Source organism: Equus przewalskii, chromosome 1 (assembly GCF_037783145.1).
Source record: "Equus przewalskii isolate Varuska chromosome 1, EquPr2, whole genome shotgun sequence".
Lineage (NCBI taxonomy): Eukaryota > Metazoa > Chordata > Mammalia > Perissodactyla > Equidae > Equus > Equus przewalskii.
This window is the reverse complement of record NC_091831.1, coordinates 115,264,715-115,283,824: the sequence shown is the minus strand read 5'-3', so window position 1 is coordinate 115,283,824 and position 19,110 is coordinate 115,264,715. Positions and strand designations below refer to the sequence as shown.

The 19,110-nt window shown below is 44.2% G+C and overlaps 2 protein-coding genes across 11 annotated transcripts in view; one reads left to right on the top strand and one right to left on the bottom strand.

The window, feature by feature from the left end:
• Positions 1 to 19,110, top strand: part of MINAR1 (membrane integral NOTCH2 associated receptor 1) — an 87,929-nt gene that overhangs the window by 43,102 nt on the left and 25,717 nt on the right. For 3 of the 10 annotated variants that reach the window (XR_011526156.1, XR_011526162.1, XM_070572968.1), the window contains exon 1: positions 3,637 to 3,755. The exons of 3 other annotated variants lie outside the window; for them this stretch is intronic. The gene's annotated coding sequence lies outside the window, so the exon portion shown is untranslated. Of the gene's footprint in view, positions 1 to 2,970; positions 3,756 to 19,110 lie in introns of those variants that run through there. 4 more of the 10 variants (XM_070572950.1, XR_011526169.1, XM_070572965.1 and 1 more) reach the window with 4 other exon arrangements.
• On the bottom strand, positions 812 to 17,961 carry LOC139083940 (uncharacterized). The gene is made up of 4 exons (XM_070623956.1): positions 17,881 to 17,961; positions 4,440 to 4,594; positions 3,260 to 4,017; positions 812 to 1,076 (listed from the first exon to the last, which is right to left on the bottom strand). The coding sequence occupies exons 1-4, from the start codon at positions 17,959 to 17,961 to the stop codon at positions 934 to 936; spliced, it is 1,137 nt and encodes a 378-aa protein (XP_070480057.1). The 3' UTR covers positions 812 to 933.

Sequence of the window (19,110 nt, the reverse complement as noted above, 5' to 3'; positions counted from 1 at the left end):
TTTCTTCTCCTGCCATCTTAAGTGCCAACAATATTTGCTGAGTGACTATTATGAGACTCACTTTTTGCATTTATTCAGTCTTCCAAACAACCCTATGAAGGTTCCTATTCTACTTCTAGAGATGATGAAACTGGAGCTCAGAAGAGGTTAAGAAGTTGTCTCAAGTCTACCTACATATATAGTCAGTAGGAGCTGGAGAAAAAAATCTTTGTCTAATGATACTATATCCTGTACCTGTTTCTAACACTTCAATTTATCTAAAATGCGCCCAAAGGAGATCTAATTAAGATGGACCAAAAGTATTAATGTGTGAACACTCACAGCCGACCCCCAGCTCTATCACTAAAAAGAATTCTGATTTTGACCACAATTTTCCCCTTCCCCCCTCTAGAGAGAGGAGAGTAAGTATGTAAATCTACGTAATAAAGAAGAGTAGAGAGGGGGAAGGGAGGGAGAAAAACAGAAAGATGTGTGCCATGTATTTAGAGTGCATTTGGGGGATATTGGAGAGAAAGAGGCTCTGAAATAGCTGAGGTAAGAAGGAACTATAGAAGACAGAGAGAGGAAGATGTTAGTCCCTGAGAAACTCAAATAAAGGATATGACTAACGATAAATTTCTTCTGGCTGCTGGACTATATTTAACTGGACACTTTATTGAGACTGGATCACATGAATCCTCATAGATTTATTAGGGCTTCATAATCAAGCTCAGATTCTGTATGTTGGAAATCAACCATATTTCTCCACCCAAATGTTAAATTTAAGTAGAATCCAACAGTTCAAGTGTTAAAGAAATAAAAACAGGTCAAGTAATCTGTCCATGTTCACGTGGGCAGTTTATATCATTTAACAGATGTCTGCAATCAGATCTTCAGATTCCAAATTCAGGGCTGTTTCCCTTCTACCTTATTTCCACATCTTTACCAATGATACTATGAAGTGAAATGTGTCGATCTGTGGGGGACACCATACGAAAAGTGGAGGCTGGATGGTTTCTGGGTGCTGAGTTCACTCCTGTCTTTGTGGTCTGGTGCCCAGTCCCCATCTGGTCCTCTGTCTCCTTCTGTTTCCCAGACTAAAAAAAAAAATTTTAAATCTTTACTTATCCTAGGAGTACAATTCCATGAACTTGCATTATTTTTTTCCAACCTTTATGCTTTGGGTTCATAGATAAATGGTGAATATATTTGGTATCCTTCTAGCACAGTGAATGATGCAGAGAAATGATCTTCACTCTGGCTCAGGTGGGCAAGATGGGGTGGGTACACAAGTCCATTTTGTGTGCAGAAACATAAAGGGAGTCACAGAATTCCAGCCTCTTCCCAGACAGCCCGGTGAGGGAGAGCTGGCTGAGGTGTTATCATAGCTGTGCCTTCCTGGGGAGGGGTAAGGAGCCAAACAGAAAGCCAGAGGAATACTTCCCAAGGCTTGAATGGGGGGCTTCCAGGATGAGAAAGGGCATCCAACTGAATCCCCTGGAACTATAAACACCACTAGCCAAATTCTGACTAGAATAGAGTCAGATTTTAGGGTCAGAGATCTACACTCTGCATGTTCATTTTATGCTGTTTTAAATTTTAAATGTTGGTTTCCAAAGTAGTTTTTCAAAAAAGAAATTAAATAAACCTCTAGCCTGCCTCAACTGAACTAAAGGAGAAAAAGTCAATTTTTGCCCATTCTTAGCTTTAGGAAGCTCTGTTTTTCCCTCCTAGAACCTGGTCTCTGTGGTGGTATTTCATGAAGAAATAAGAGAAAGAACAGGAAAGGAAACTTAGAGCAAGTGAAAAGGCAGATAGTGCACAGTTTCCTTGGTAAGTGGTTCACACAGGTCGACCCCTCTCATTTTGGGGAGAAATCCTCTGACCTCAAAGGGCAGACTCCGAGAGTCTCTGGAGCTCTGGCTGTGGCCAGACTCCTCGACCGACACCCTTTATTCTTTGGGCTTACACCTCTCTTTGTCACACACAATATTAGGACAAAAGATAGAGGCAGTACTGTTTAGGAATCTCAAATCCCTGGGGAAGGTAGAATGAAACGAACAAACCTGACTCCCACCTTACCCTGTCGAATCCTTTTGCCCTCTCCATAGAAGAGGTTTGAACTCGCCTCACGATAAGGTACTAAAGGTAAATGAATTTAGAAACTCGGGCAGAGAGGAGCTCTGGGAAAACCAAGTTGTCAACACTTATCACCCTGATCAGGCAGTGTTTAAAGTATCCATTTATGAGCGGGTTCACTTTTAGAGAGTTGTTGCCAGCCACATCCAGGCAGCGCACGGCGGCAGGCTGAGACCAGGACCTGCGTTCCCAGGGGCCGGCGCTGAGACCACAGGTAGCAAACGCCAGAGCCGGCATCTTGGCTGTGCTCCGGGAAAAGCCAGCGACCACGGCCCAGGGAGAGAGTTCTGTCCTCACAGAGGTACGCTCCTTGGCAATTCTGTTTCGCGACTCGGTGGGGGGCTTTGCTTTCCTTTTGAAGTGGGATCCCAAGGGTCTGAAAAATGACTCTTTTTGCGCTCTTCTTGACGAGGGGACCCAAAATGCTGTTAATATGAGCTTCCTCGCAGCCGCGGAGACAGGGTCTGCATAGATGGTTACACCAGAGGCAGCCCCACTGCAGCGCACAGGCTGACTTACGAAAGGCCTCCAGTTCTGATCCACGTATCCAATTTTACTTTTGGAAACCTACCTCAGTTGCGTTGGGCTCGAGGTGTGTGTAAATATGCGTGCGTGTGTGTGTGTGTATTTGTGCGTTTTGGGGGATGGGGTGGTCATGTGACCTTCAGTCTCCAACCTGGGTACCACTTAAGCCAAGACTAGCCAAGAGGGAAAATCAGTGAGCGAAGTGACCACTTTGCCCTGGCCTTGCAAAGGACTGCGGAGTGGGAGGCCCGGGAAGGGTGAGCAGAGTGCACCCGGGGAAGAGGAGAGGCGAGAACCGTTCGCTTCTGCTCGGCCACTGGGGGCCGCAGTCACCTTCAGCATAGGGGAGTGGGAAGACGCGAGCCCCGCTGGCGCCTCTGGCCGCCAGTCTCCTTCCAGCGCGCAGCCTCCGCTCGCTCTCCCCGAGCGGGGCAGCCGCAACCCAGAACCGAGCCGACGTCGCCTTCTCATAGCTCTGGCGGCGCTCCCACTCCTGCTCTTCTCCGCTGCAGCCTCCAGCCGGACACCCCCTTGGCGCGTCCGCCGCGCGCCTCGCCGGGCCCGCCCACTCTGTCCCCCAGGGTGCGCGCGGTCACTGCCCGTGCGGTCTGCCTACCTGCGCGCTGCGGCCGGGCGATGATGGAGAAGCCGAGCCCGGCTCTCTGCCGCCGGCTTCCCTGCCCGCGCTGCTCACTGCCCCCAAGCCCGTGACGTGGAGGCGCCGGCCGAGACACAAAGACCGAGGCTGGGGCCGCCCGGGGGCTGAGGCCGCGTCCTGGGGCCGCTGCGAGCCCAAGCGCCATGCGAGTCTGTACTGGCTGCCCGCTGCCGGGGAGGAGCCCGAGCGCCCGCCTCAGCCGCCGAGCGCCAGCCCCCGCGCCTGCTGCAGCCCATTGGGCGCCCCGCAGGTGAGGACAGACCCCGACCCGGGGCGGCAGAAGCTGCAGCCGCCCCAGACCCGGGGTGCAGCCCAGGGCGCGGAAGCCGAGCTGCCCGGGACTGGGGTCGGCTGGGCTCTGCAGCCTTCGCGAGGCGCGGCATTGGAGGCAGTGCGGACCACGGCGGGAAAAGAAGCAGGAGACGGTGGGCCCTCCGCCGGAGGAACCTCGGAGGTAACTTCGGTGGGCCCGGGGCGGGTGGGGGCTGCGAGCGCACGTGTGCGTGTGTCCCAGTGAGAGGTGTGTTCGCCGTGTGCCCGCGGCTCGGTGCACACGCGAGCGCGGTGTGAAGTCCAAGGCTGCGGGCGCGCCTCCCCGCCTCCCCGCCTCCTCTCGGCTTCCGAGCGCTGCAGGCCGCCAGGGCGCGGAGGGGCTTGCCGCTGCGCTCTGGGCTGTGATGGAAAAGGTGTGTGTGAGGTGCTGGGCTTGACCAAAGCTGGTGGAGAGGTCAGGGATTCGGGAAGAGAAACAACGGGAAAAGACGATGCAGTTTGGGAGACAAGTTTTCGTGGCTGAAAATTCGCTTCTCTGAAACGGTATTTTGAGGGTTAAATATGTGTGCAAAAGCTGACACATCAGAGGCGCAAAGGAACACAGAAAGCTGGACAAACCCTATATGGGCCGACCAGTGCAGCCAGTTCTTAAATTGAGATTTCCAGTCATGTTGGCGTGCAATGGGATCTTCGTTCTTCCTGAGGAGATGAGGAGTTCAGCTTCAGCTGCCAGAAAACACAGAAGCCAGGTCTGGGGTGCGGAGCATGTGCACTTACATGCTATGTAACTCATGCATATGCAGCATCCCCTACCTGCTCCACCGTCCCTCCTAAAGCCAGTATTCCAAGTATTCCTCAGGGCTACCAAATCCAGTCCGAGTACTCATTTGTCTGCTCTCTGGGAGTGCCGGGAGCTTCCGGCGGCGTTTGAGTAGCTCCGCTGTAGTACCGCTCAATCAGCATTGTTTTGCTCGGAGATTGTAGCTGTGTTAAACTGTTGTCTACACGTTTGGTGAAGACCTATGGAGAGGGGAAAAATTCAGAGTCTATGTTACAAACAATAGAGGTCTATCTTAAAGGCTTCAAATCCATTTCTCGTGAATGGGGTGGTTTAATGAGGGAGATGGCCGCGTCCATGCTACCGCCCACATGGCTGTGACTGGGAGCTTCATTGCTGGGCTCTGCTGTGATTTTATGCGTGACATGAAGTTACCAGGAGGAGTCTGGCAGTAGCTTATGGGGCCAGTTATGCACCCCTTCCTCCAACAAACGAGCTGCCACCACCACCCCTCTGGGATGGAGAGGGTCAGTGCATCCTTCCCATTTCTGTGACCACCACCATCAGTGGGGCCTGCCCTGCAGGTGGAAGCCAACAGACGGCTGTGGCTGCAGGGTGGCTTTTGGAATGAGCTCTGGGCTACCAGCTCATTGACAACCTGGCAGCAGTATTTTGAGCACGTTCAAATAAGAGAAAGGAGTTAGAGAGAGTAGGGTGCCTGGTGCTCTCGGGAGAGTTGCACAACCCACTTTGATGGGCTTTCTTTTTGTATATCAGAGGAAGATGAACCAGGGGAGGGAGGGGAGTCTGCAGAAAGAGCGAATTTAGTGATTTCCTCAGGTTACTGGAGCCTAGAGGGAAAACCTTAAATGTCTGGCTGGTAAAGTCTGATTTTTATTGTGTGTATCCGAGAGATTTGTATGGCTCTGGGACTACGTGAAAATAATTGTCAGTTGTTGGGGAAAGAATCGATCGGACAGTTTCTTTGCATTTCTGATGCGTTTGGTGAGAGAGTGTTGTATAGCACTTAACACTTGGAAGACAGACAAAGATTTCTTTGTTGGTGGTGTGTTCTTTTTGAATTTTACATATATAATGTCTTTTTTTACTGACCAATAGTAGAGGCAAAATTGTTGTGACTTCCCAGCTTCTAAAAGGCTTTGTGTTTATTACCTCTCTGATACTTCCTCTGAAACATCCATGCTTCTGTAAGGTTGAGATGTCTGTCCTGTCTCTATCCACAGCACATGGAACTGGTTTGGGGGTTTTCTCACTTACGCTTCCCAAAATAAGCCCTTTCTCGAATCTTGACAAATGTAAAGCAGAAACGAGTGCTGCAGCTATGGCTTTGTCCCTGCCAGGCGGGGAGTTGATGCCCAGCAGAAGGAAGGGGAAGGCCCTGCTCTCTGCTCCAGCCAAGTGGTGACGTGTATTCTCAAACTAGCTGGGAAAAGGGTCTAGACTCCTCTGTGAATATGTTGCTGAAGCCCACTGATTAGCTTTTCCCACTGACATTTGGATCTTAGTTTTTGGAGCTTACCTGCAGGCTCGGTGTCAATTGAAAAAATAAAAAGAAAGAAAAGAGGGCAATGGAGTTTAGAGACAGGCAGAGAGGGTTGGTGGCCAGGCTCAGGTGTGTTTCTAATTCATTATGTGACCTTGGTAAGTTACTGAACTTTTCTGGATGTTTATTTTCGAATATATAAAATGAGAGAGCATCAGACCAGATCATAATTTTTTTCCTTCCTCTCTGTCTCTTTAAATTAAATCTCATATGAAAGTTAAGTATATGAAACAGATTAAATAGTGAGGAGGTTTCTTTTTTTTTAAAGGCTTTTTTTTTTAGGTGAGGAAGATTGGCCCCGAGCCAACATCTGTTACCAATCTTCCTCTTTTTTGTTTTCTTTCCCCAAAGCCCCAGTACATAGCTGTACATCCTAGTTGTAAGTCATACTACTTCTTCCATGTGGGACACCGCCACAGCATGGCCTGAGGAGTGGTGCTAGGTCCATGCCCAGGATCCGAACTGGTGAAGCCTGGGCTGCCGAAGCAGAGCACATGAACTTAATCGCTCTGCCGTGGGGCTGGCCCTTCAGTATGATTTCCGAAGTACCTTTTTGGAACCCCTAACAGCTCCCCAGAACACAGTTTGAGAATCACTGGAAGGCTTCTCTCTAGAATATGACATATTCTCTCTTTGAGTGTTTGAAATGAAACATGTGATTACCTAGTTTTGTGTTGTGAATGTGTCATGTACCTTTCACTTGCATCTGCTCCTTCTTGAAGGCTAGCTAAATCCCTGCAACCTGAGCACCAGGAGGACCGTTACCTTCTAGCCCTGAATCTTCTGAGCTAGTACAGTGCCTGGCACGTAAGTCTGTGCTTAGGAACTGCTTGCCGAATGAATGAGGAATGATGGGGGAGGAAAGGTATTGTGACTGAGCAAAGTCTGATGGATGGATCCACTATGGTGTAGTCTTAGCAGGGCAGGGACTTGGATTTATTTGTTGCTATATCTGCAGTGCCTAGAGCACGTCCTGGTACAGGCAGATTTTGGCTCATTGTAAGAAAACCTTTAAACTAGTTAAAGTTGTTGACTAAGAACTGATTGCTCCAAGAGGTAATAAGCAATATATGTGTGGTGGTTATTAATTCTGTTTGTAAAGATTCTGATTCTCTCTCCTTCTGAGCATGTGTAGAATTGCATTTCCTTGCTCACTTGAAATTAGGTGTGGCCAGGTGCCTTGCTTGGCTAGAGAAATGTGCATGGGAGCTTCAAGAGTTAGCAGGTGCCTCACCAGGTTTTTCCTTTTCCTCTGCTCCAGTGACAGTGAAAGTTCCAGAAGGTGGCTGCTCCCTCAGCCTGGGTCCTGGATTGAAGATGCAGTGAAGCAGAGCCCCTAGTTGACTCACACTGACATGTGTTGTGGATAGGAAAATAAACTAGTGGTGTTTTAAGCCACTGGAATCTGGGGACTGTTTGTTGCTACAGCATAACCCAGCCTCTCCTGACAGATATAATATGTAAAGAGCTGAGGATCATGCTGGCTTTGGATCAGAGCACATCAGGATAGCAGTGTTAACCAGGAAGGCCAGCGGTTGCTGAGACAGGGCTTCATGGGGACCAGGACTTGAGTGTGGCACAGTGAGGCATGTGGTGGTCGTTTTTTGCTGGTTGAAGAGCTCCTTTGGTAATATACCCAGGTCAGTTTTTTAGAGAAGGACCCATGATAACCAAAAGCCTTGTGTCTATGCCATAAAATGCTGGTTTAATAGTTTAATGGGAAAAAAAGTTAAGATGATAAATGTGTTCACTGATCAGGGAGAAATGACCGTTAGAAGGCACATAACAAAAAGAAGTTGTTCGGAATTACAGCTAGAGGAGTTAGTGGAATGAGCTGAATGGCCAGTGTCGTATGGCTATGACATGCTGACGTATCCCTGTTTATCCAAGTTAGAGAACCACCTGCTGAATGGGCTACATGCATATGCACGTACCTCATTTAATGCCATTCTTAGCGCGTGATTTGTTGAATATGATTACTATATGATTTTTATGGTGCTCTGAGCGATTCTATGCCCTCAGCCAATGAGAGCTTTCATGACATCCTTTTCTGCTGGCTTAGCCTTCAAGAATAGCATATTGCAAAAGCTCTCAGCCAATGAGCCCTCTGCTGTCATCTCTGCCTTGAGTGTCTTTGTCAGTGTACCTTCCATTGGCTGTGCCCTTTCTTCTTGCCATTCCCTTTGTGTTCTGGTGAGCAGTTTTGACCTCCAATGGTTGATATGCAGTGATGACCACATTTCAGCCTCTCTGATAACACTTAGATTTTGGGAAAGAAAAGTTTTATGAAGGATACTAAACACACAAGTTTTATGGTTACTTGAGGAGACTTGAATAAACAGCTGAGAAAACAAAAAAGGTCAACAGACCAATAAGGATTGATGGGAGTCCTGTGAGCACAAAGGGCTTTAGAACATCACGGAAGCCTAGGGGATTGACAAGGATTGTGAGAAGGCCAACCAAGAGAAACAAGGAATGGGAGCCTGTCTACAGAATTGAAGTTGAAGAAAATGGGTCATTTGTCAATGTGGGTGAAAGATGTGGAGTAGGCAGTGAGTGGGTGTGTGTAGTGAGTGGATGGGAGTGGGGGTGGGTAGTGAGTGAGTGGGGGTGGGGGTAGATAGTTAGTGGGTGTGGGTGGAGGTGGGTAAGAGTGGGAGTAGGGTAGATAGTGAGTTGGAGTGGGGGAAGTAAGTATGAGTGGAGTCGTGATGGGTTGGAATGGGGGTGAGGTGGATAGTGAGTGGGGTGGGGAGGGAGTGGGTAGTGAGTGGGTGTGAGTGGGGGTAGTTAATAAATGGCTATGGGGTAGGGGTGGGTAGTGAGTGCATGTGGGTAGTTGGCTGTGGGCTCTTCCTCTTTGGCCCCATTGCCATCAGAGCACTGACTGCAGGTGGTTTGCTGATCTGCCTCTCCCACTGAACTGTGAGCCCCTGGAAGAATGGTATGGTGTCATTCATCTTTTTGTCCTGGTGGTTATCACAGTGTCTGGCACAGGTTGGGCAGTCAGTGAAGGAGGGAATGAACAATGCACTGGCTGATTCAGAAGGCACTCTGCAGGGACCGGGGAGGCCTGACTCTGTAGCTGCCGCATGAAGGAAAAAAATTTAATGATTCAATTCCTCATAACCTTGGTCTGTGTCAACAGTATGGCGTGGCCACTGAAAATATCCTTGGTGAAAGATGGCATCCAGAATGAGTGAAGAGACTTCTGTTCTTTACGTACTTCCATATTAGGAGCCTTAACTCTAGATGCATCATGCTTCGTGAGCCAATTGGAAATTATTTAAAGAAGAACCATGAATCATTGGCACCAAGGTGTATCTAGTCCAGAATTACTAAGTAACTGTCAGTACATCAACCATACCAAAGCCTCTTGGGGATCTCTATAAATGCAGATTCCCAGGCCTTGCCCCAGATCTGCAGAGTCAGAATCGCTGGGCGTGAGGCCTGAGCCCTGGTTTGTCACCCACATCTACAAGTGCTGTTGTGAGTTGCCTGAAGAAGGGGAAGAGCTCAGGTTTGAGCTGACATTCCAAGTTAGATAGCAGGTCTTGCAACCATGTCCCCATCAATAGGAAGGACGCAGGGAGCTGCAGCTGGGTCCTGGAGTGAGTGGTTGGAGGAACTAGGATCTAAGAGCTATCCTTAAACCCTGGATGAGCTGCCCTTTGCAAAGGGCTTCAACTTCTCTGTGTCCTGAGGGCAGGGCTAGGACTAGCTGGTGGAAGCACACTGTCTTGGGAATGTGGAAGAGGCTGCCTTGGGAGACTGTGATTGTTTCTGTCTCAGGACCATCATGCGCTGCAGGTATGGGTCAGCATTGCTGTGAGCTTCGAGATTGGGGAAAGGGACATGACAGTGTGGCTTCACCTATTTCCAGGATTTTAGGATGTATTTGAGGCTTATAGTACAGGAGAGTCTTTATTAACATCACCAGTTATCATTCTCCTTGGCTGCCAGTCAGTAGAGGGTTCTAACTTCTAGGTTGGGCAAACTAGATCTTATTTATCAACTAGAGCAGAGAATCTGTCTTCTGAGAAGGACTGCAGACCTTCCAAGTATATCTACCTTAAATATGAGAAAGTGGAGAGGATGGGCTTTCCTTCCTTCTCTGTGTGCGTTAGTGGTCAGAGCTTCAGACCCTCTGGTAAAGGCCCCTCTATAGGTGGAATAATGGCCCCCAAAGGTCTGCTTGTCCTAATCCCCAGAACCTTACATGGTAGAAGAAACTTTGCAGATGTGATTAAGAATCTTGAGATGGGGGATTGTGCTGGATTCTCTGGGTGGGCCCAGTGGAATCACCAGAGTCTATAAATGGGGAAGAAGAGGTGGAAGAGTTAGAGAGGGAGATGTGACCCCTGGAGTAGAGGTTGGAATGATGTAATTGCTGTCTTTAAAGATGGAAGAAGGGTTCTGAGTAAGGGAAAGCGGGCAGCCTCCAGTAGCTTGAAAATGCAAGGAAACAATCCTGCCCTAGAGCGCCCCGGAAGGAATGCAGCCCTGCTGACCACTTGATTTTAAACCCATTTTGGACTTCTGACCTCTAGAACTCTAAGATGCTGCATCTGTGTTGTTTAAACTGCTCTGTTTGGTACAGCAGCCATAAGAAACTAATCCAGCACAACCTCTGAGATGACCAGTAGTTGACACCTAAGGGTGGGAGGGCAAGAGAACTCTGCAGAACCAGAAGCATAACTTTGTCTGACTTCTTCTGAGGCAGTGGGCGGTCTGGAGAATCTGATGAGATCCTCACACTGGTCAGTGTTTCTTAAATCCTAAAACTCTATTCTCCCTAAACTGAACTTATGCAGCCCAAAGATTCCGTGGACCCCAGTTTGGGAAACACACAGTAGAAGTTCAACATTGTCCCCAAAGCACGTGTGGACACTGAAACCACATAGCCATACATAGTTATAAGGTGGCCACACACAGCATCTACAATACGCATTTAGATTTATCACTGAAATGAAAGCAAACTGTTAAAACAATTTAAGACACAAGATAGAAAAATGGCATACCTCTGAGAATATATGCAAGGAGAATCAGAAAAACTTTCCTAAATGAAAAATGAGCCAGAGGATTCTTATGCTGTTAAGCAACATTTTGACTTCCCTTGCCAAAAAAATGGTATCTATCTGTACCTCTCCATTCTGGCTGCCATCACCTGGTCCAGGGCCTCACCTCTTCCTGGTAGGTCAAAGGTCAGGAGGGAGGCTGACCTAGGGAAGATTTTAGGTGGAAAGAGGGTTAGGTTAAGGGAGCTCCTACTTCTTATTTCACTCTAAAATGAAACATGAGCAATGCCTGAGCATTAGGAAGCTATTTTTGGGGACATTTTGGAGCAAAATATTATATCATAGATAATAGACTAATAAACAATAGTTCTTTGCATACCATATTTTATAAAGTGCCTTCCTGGCCAACTAAACATGCTAGTCATGCTTCTACCTCAGGGCCTTTGCACTTGCTGTTGCCTGTGCCTGGGAAGCTTGCCTTCCTCTTCAGGGAAGGAAGGTAGGCACATGGTTTGCTCTATTACCTATTTGAGGACTTCATTCAAATGAAATCTTTCCCCTGAGGACTTCTCTGGCCGTCTCATTTAAAATTGCAGCCCCCACCCGCCTCCCCTTCTCCTCTGTTTTGCTCCATAGCGCATTCCACCATCTAATATACAGTACATTCTACTTGTTTATTTTGTTTATTACCTGTCTCCCCAGCTAGAATATAAGCTCATGAGGGCAGGGTTTTTTTTTTGTCTTCTTTATATCCTGCTGTATTTCCACTAGCTAAAACTGCCTGACACGTGCCAGTTACAAAAATGAAAAATACTTTTTGAGTGAGTAAATGAATGTCTCATTTGACCCTGTTAGGAATCCCAGGAGGAGGAATTGATCTCTTGCTTTTCTAAGATGAGAAAACCAAAGATCAGAGATGATAATTTACTTCCTCAAGTTTTCATTGCTGGGATTTGCCTATAAATCCTTTCCTTTTTATTTTTTATTAGAAAAATGAAATATTCAGAACATTTAAGCAAAACAAACCTGAAAGAAAATGAAGAAATTAACACCAGGGACAATTATTCTTAACATTTTGGTATGTAGAGGATGTATGTATATAGACAATTTTATATCATGTTACAATATACCATTTAGTAACATGCTTTTCCACTTAAGAATACATCATTAAAAATTAAACATGTCAGTAAAAATATTTCTGCAACATGATTTATTCATGGCTGTGTGGTACTTCATCATATTGGTGTACTACAATTTTATATAACCAATTGTTGGATACAAAAATTATTGCTGATTTTTTCTTATTGTAAGCAACGTTGAAGAGTATGTATTTGTAGCACTTTTTAAAATTGATGTCATAATAGTTTATAACATTCTGAAATTTCAGTTGTACATTATTATTTGTCAGTCATTGTATATATGTGCCCCTTTACCCCTTATGCCCACTCCCAACCCCCTTTTCCTCTAATAACCACTAGTCTGGTCTCTTTGTTCATGTGTTCGTTTATCTTCCACATATGAGTGAAATCATATGGTGTTTGTCTTTCTCTGTATGGCTTATCTCACTTAACATAATACCCTCAAGTTCCATCCAGGTTGTTGCAAATGGGACCATTTTGTCTTTTTTATGGCTGAGTAGTATTCCATTGTGTATATACATACCACATCTTCTTTATACATTCATCAGTCGATGGGCACTTGGGTTGCTTCCACGTCTTGGCTACTATGAATGATGCTGCAATTCTCCATAGTGGCTGTACCAGTTTGCATTCCCACCAGCAGTGTATGAAGGCTTTCTCTACATCCTCTCCAACATTTGTTGTTTTTTGTCTTGGTGATTATAGCCATTCTAACTGATGTAAGGCGATATCTCATTGTAGTTTTGATTTGCATTTCCCTGATGATTAGTGATGTTAAAAATCTTTTCATGTGCCTTTTGGCCCCCTGTATATCTTCTTTGGAAAAATGTTTGTTCGTATCCTCTGTCCATTTTTTGATTGGGTTGTTTGGGGTTTTTCTGAGTTGTGTGAGTTCTTTGTATATTTTGGAGATCAGCTTCTTGTCGGATATATGATTTGCAAATATTTTCTCCCAGTTGGTGGGTTGTCTTTTTGTTTTGTTCCTGGTTTCCTTTGCCTTGCAGAAGCTCTTAGTCTGATGAAGTCCCATTTGTTTCTTTTTTCTTTTATTTCCCTTGCTCAAGTAGACATGGTATTTGAAAAGATCGTTCTAAGACCAATGTCACAGGGTGTACTTCCTATATTTTCTTCCAGGAGTTTTATGGTTTTACATCTTACCTTCAAGTCTTTAATCCATTTTGAGTTAATTTTCGTGTATGGCAAAGGATGATAGTCTACTTTCATTCTTTTGCATGTGGCTGTCCGTTTTCCCAACGCCATTTATTGAAAAGGCTTTCCTTTCTTCATAGGATGTTCTTAGCTCCTTTGTTGAAGATTAGCTGTCCATAGATGTGTGGTTTTATTTCTGGGCTTTCAATTCTGTTCCATTGATCTGTGCACCTGTTTTTGTACCAGTACCATGCTGTGTTGATTACTGTAGTTTTGTAGTATGTTCTGAAGTCAGGGATTTTGATGCCTCCTGTGTTGTTCTTTTTTCTGAGGATTACTTTAGCAATTCGGGGTCTTTTGTTGCCCCATATGAATTTTAGGATTCTTTGTTCTAATTCTGTAAAGAATGTCATTGGGATTCTGATTGGGATAGCGTTGAATCTGTAGATTGCTTTAGGTAGAACAGACATTTTAACTATGTTTCTTCTTCCAATCCATGTACATGGAATGTCTTTCCATCTCCTTATGTCGTCATCCAATTCTCTCAGAAAGGCCTTGTAATTTTCATTGTATAGGTCTTTCACTTCCTTAGTTAAATTCACCCCAAGATATTTTATTCTTTTTGTTGCGATTGTGAATGGTATTGTGTTCTTGAGTTCTTTTTCTGTTAGCTCGTTATTAGAATATAGAAATGCTACTGATTTATGCAAATTGATTTTATACCCTGCAACTTTGCTGTAGTTGTTGATTACTTCTAAGAGTTTTCCAATGGATTCTTTGGGGTTTTCTATATATAAGATCATGTCGTCTGCAAACAGCAAGAGTTTCACTTCTTCCCTCCCTATTTGGATTCCTTTTATTCCTTTTTCTTGCCTGATTGCTCTTGCCAGGACCTCCAGTACTATGTTAAATAAGACTGGTGATAGAGGGCATCCTTGTCTCATTCTTGTTTTCAGGGGGATGGTGCTCCGTTTTAGCCCATTGAGTATGATGTGGGCTGTGGGTTTGTCATATATGGCCTTTATTATGTTGAGGTAGTTCCCTTCTATGCCCATTTTGTTCAGAGTTTTTATCATAAACGGCTGCTGGATCTTGTCAAATGCTTTCTCTGCATCTATTGAGATGATCATGTGGTTTTTAGTCCTCAGTTTGTTGATGTGGTGTATCACGTTGATTGATTTGTGGATGTTGAACCATCCCTGTGTCCCTGGTATGAATCCCACTTAATCATGATGTATGATCCTTTTGATGAATTGCTGAATTCTGGTGGCCAAAATTTTGTTTAGAATTTTTGCATCTATGTTCATCAGCGTTATTGGCCTGGAGTTCTCTTTTTTCATGGAGTCCTTGTCAGGCTTTGGTATCAGCGTGATGTTGGCCTCATAGAATGTGTTAGGAAGTGTTCCATCCTCCCTAATGTTTTGGAATAGCTTGAAAAGGATAGGTATTAAGTCCTCTCTGAAAGTTTGGTAGAATTCCCCAGGAAAGCCATCAGGACCTGGGGTTTTATTCTTTGGGATATTTTTGATTGCTGTTTCAATCTGTTTCCTTGTGATTGGTCTGTTCAAATTGTCTGCTTCTTCTTGAGTGAGCTTTGGGAGATTGTAGGAGTCCAATAATTTATCCATTTCCTCTGGGTTATCCATTTTGTTGGCATATAATTTTTCGTAGTAGTCTGTTATAATCCGTTGTACTTCTGCAGAGTCTGTTGTTATTTCTCCTCTTTCATTTCTGATTTTGTTTATTTGAGCTTTTTCCCATTTTTTCTTTGTAAGTCTGGCTAGGGGTTTGTCAATTTTATTTATCTTCTCAAAGAACCAGCTCTTTGTTTCATTGATCCTTTCTGCCGCCTTTTTTGTTTCAATAGCATTTATTTCTGCTCTGATTTTTGTTATTTCTCTCCTGCTGACTTTGGGTTTTGTTTGTTCTTCTTTCTCTAATTCAGTTAGGTGTAGTTTAAGATTGCTTATTTGGGATTTTTCTTGTTTGTTAAGATGTGTCTGTATTGTGATGAATTTTCCTCTTAATACAGCTTTTGCTGTATCCCATATGAGTTGGTATGGCATGTTATTTTCATTTGTCTGCAGGTATTTTTTTATTTCTTCTTTAATTTCTTCAATGATCCATTGCTTGTTCAGTAGTGTGTTGTTTAGTCTCCACATCTTTGTGCCTTTCTCAGCTTTTTTCTTGTAATTAATTTCTAGCCTTATAGCATTATGATAGAAGAAAATGCTTGTTATTATTTCAATTTTTTAAAATTTGTAGAGGCTTGCCTTGTTTCCCAACATATGGTCTATCCTTGAGAATGTGCTGTGCACACTTGAGAAGAATGTGTATTCTGCTGTTTTTGGATGAAGTGTTCTGTATATATCTATTAAGTCCAATTGTTTTAGTTTTTTGTTTAGCTCCACTATTTCCCTGTTGATTTTCTGTCTAGATGATCTGTCCATTGATGTGAGTGGGGTGTTGAGGTCCCCTACTATTATTGTGTTGCTTTTAACATCTTCCTTTAGGTCTGTTAATAGTTGCTTTATGAACTTTGGTGCTCCTATGTTGGGTGCATAGATATTTATAAGCGTTATTTCTTCTTGATGAAATGTCCCTTTGATCATTATACATTGGCCCTCTGTGTCTCTCTTTACCTGCCTTATTTTGAAATCGTTTTGTCTGATATAAGTATTGCAACACCTGCTTTCCTTTGCTTGCTATTAGCTTGAAGTATTGTCTTCCATCCCTTCACTCTGAGACTGTGTTTGTCCTTGGGGCTGAGATGTGTTTCCTGGAGGCAACAAATTGTTGGATCTTGTTCTTTAATCCATTTAGCCACTCTGTGTCTTTTTATTGGAGAGTTCAATCCATTTACATTGAGGGTGATTATTGATGTATGTGGGCTTAATGCTGTCATTCTGTCGCTCGTTATCTGGTTTTCCTATGTTACCTTTGTTTCTCGTCCTGTGTGTTTTAGCCTACCCATTGACTTCTGCAATTTCTTATGCTAGGTTTCTTAGATTTCTCCTTATTTTGTTTTGTGGCTCTGTTCTGTTTTTTAGTTTAGTGGCTACCCTGAAGTTTGTATTTAGAATCTCGTGTATAATATAGTCTATTCTCTGGTGGTCTCTTACTTACTTGGCCTAGACTGATTTAGTCCCTTTGCTCTTCCCCTCCTAAATTATTATTTTCATCTCTTATTCCAACTCGTGTTATGAGTTTCTAGTTAGAGTGATAAAATGGTCTTTGATTTGGTGGTTTCCTTACCTTTATCCTAATGCTATAGTTGAATATTTGCTATCCTATTCTTGTTCTATCTATCTGTCTCCCTACTCTGTGGTTTGTGACCCCTTTCTCCCTTTTTTTCTTTTTTCAGGTATGAGGGCCTTCTTAAGGATTTCTTGTAGTAGAGGACTTTTTGTTACAAATTCCCTTAACTTTTGTTTGTCTGGAAAAGATTTAATTTCTCCTTCATATTTGAAGGATAATTTTGCTGGATAGAGTATTCTTAGCTGAAGATTTTTATCTTTTAAAGTTTTGAATATGTCACTCCATTCTCTCCTAGCTTATAGGGCTTCTGCAGAGAAATCCGCTGAAAGTCTGATAGGAGTTCCTTTGTAGGTTATTTTCTTCTGTCTTGCTGCCCTGAGTATTCTTTTTTTGTCTTTCATTTTTGCCATTTTTACTACTATATGCCTTGCAGTAGGTCTTTTTACATGGAAAAATCTAGGAGATCTGAAAGCTTCCTCCACACACATTTCTCCCTCAATCCCTAGATTTGGGAAGTTCTCTTCTATAATTTCATTGAGCACACTTTCTGCTCCATTTTCCTTTTCCACGCCCTCCGGTATTCCGATAATTCTTAAATTCGATCTCCTCATTGAATCTGCTATTTCTCTGATATTTTCCTCATTCTTTTTAATCCTTAGTTCTCTTTTTTCCTCTGTCTGGAGCCATTCAGCCTGTCTATCTTCGTTTATACTAATTTCCTCCTCTATGGTGTCTACCCGGGCATTCAGGGAATCTGTATTTTGTTTTATCTGGTCCATTGTATTTTTCATCTCTAGTATTTCTGTGTGATTCTTCTTTATAGTTTCAATCTCTCTTGTGAAGTAACTCCAGAACTCGTTGACTTGTTTCTCTACCTTTCCCTCTACCTCATTGAGTTTTTTGATGATAGCTACTCTGAACTCATTTTCACTTAGTTTACCTATTTCCAAGTCCTCAGGACTTAATTCTGTGTTTTTATTGTTTTCTTTCTGGTCTGGAGCTTTTATAAATTGCTGAATGGTAGAGGAGTGGTTTTTTCACATGATGGTAGTATTCGGTTGCAGTTACAGCCTGTCGCCACTAGATGGGGGTCGAGAGCCACACGTTCTGAGCCCTCCACATTCAGCCAAGATGGTGGTACCTAGCGCGGGTTGGGGGAGAAGGTGCACTGTCTCTTGTGTGCCGATCTGGATTCCGATCAGCTCTCATTCTCTGGTCTCCCGAGGGCCTGGCTTGATGGGGTCCCCACACATGGAAGCTTTCTCATGTCAGCGGGTTTCCACTGCACCAGTGGAGGGAGTCCTGGACGATCCCCCGGTCGCATGGCCCCTCCCCCGCTCCTTCCCTCACTCGCAGCAGCGATCCCAGTCTCTAGGGGAGGAAGCGAAGTTCTCTCTTACCCGTTCCAGCTTCTCTGAGGCCAGCTGCAGCCTCTCTGTCCTCTGTTGTCTTGCTCTGTAGGTCTCTGACGTTCTCAGCATTAGGGGTTATTGGTTGAAATTCAGTTTTTCCGTTTCTTTGGTTGTATTTTGGAGGGGAGAGAGTCCCGGGTCAGCTCACCCCACCATTCTGCTCCGCCTCTCTCTAACAGCCGTTTATTAATCACATATGCTCCCAGCCCAGAGGAGGAGAATGCAGCACACTACACATACATTCTGTTGCACTCAGGAACACAGTGAACAAACAGGGTCTGTGAGAGGCAAGCTTTGTAGTAACAAGATAGTGAGGTGACCCCTGGTTCCCATGGAAAGCTGTGATTGGTTTGTTTGAATAATTCTCTGGGCTGGCAGGGTACCAGAACCTGATGCTCAGGGATAAGTAGGAACCGTGGCTGGTCCTCTTGATCATGAAGGTTATTTGGAAAAGAGATCTTACCTTTGGGAGCAGAGAGGGGAAAGGAACTTGTGGTTAGGTCATTCAAGGCCCCCCACATTTCACCAGATGCGAAGGCAGTACATAATATTGGGCCTTAATTTTCAGCCTTTCACCACATTTTTCCTTCCCCTCTATCTCACCAAAGGAAATCACTATCCCAAACCTGATGTATGTGATTTCCATGTATGTTTTTGTACTTTCCTTTTTATATATACATCCCTAAACAATCTGGTTTTTTTCCAATTACATCAATGATATGATACATCTATTTCCAACTTTCTTTTTCCATGTTTTTTTATGTTTTTGAAGTTTATGTTTAAATTTATTGTAAATAATTCCTTCAGATTAGCTGCTGTGTAATATTAACTATATGAATGAACCCAAGTTTATCTCTTTCACTACTTGTGTCTTTTACTACTAAAAAGTGTCTTAAAACACAGTTTGCCTCCTTGTGAACTCATGTAAATGTTTATCTGTGGTGTACAACTAGAGGTGGGTCGGGAGGGCAACAGCATTTGTTTATCTTGAGCTTTATCCATACTGCCAAATTACTTACTGTTTGTCAGGCATTAATACATATAAGTCAATCATATGAGGTAAATACTATTATCACCTCCATTTTACAGCTGAGGAAATGACACAGAGAGAGACATAACTTCGTTAAGTCACACAGCTAGTAAGTGGAAGAGCTTCAATTTAAACTGGGACATTTGGCTTCAGAGTCTGTGATCTTCAGCTATTATGCCATTCAGCCT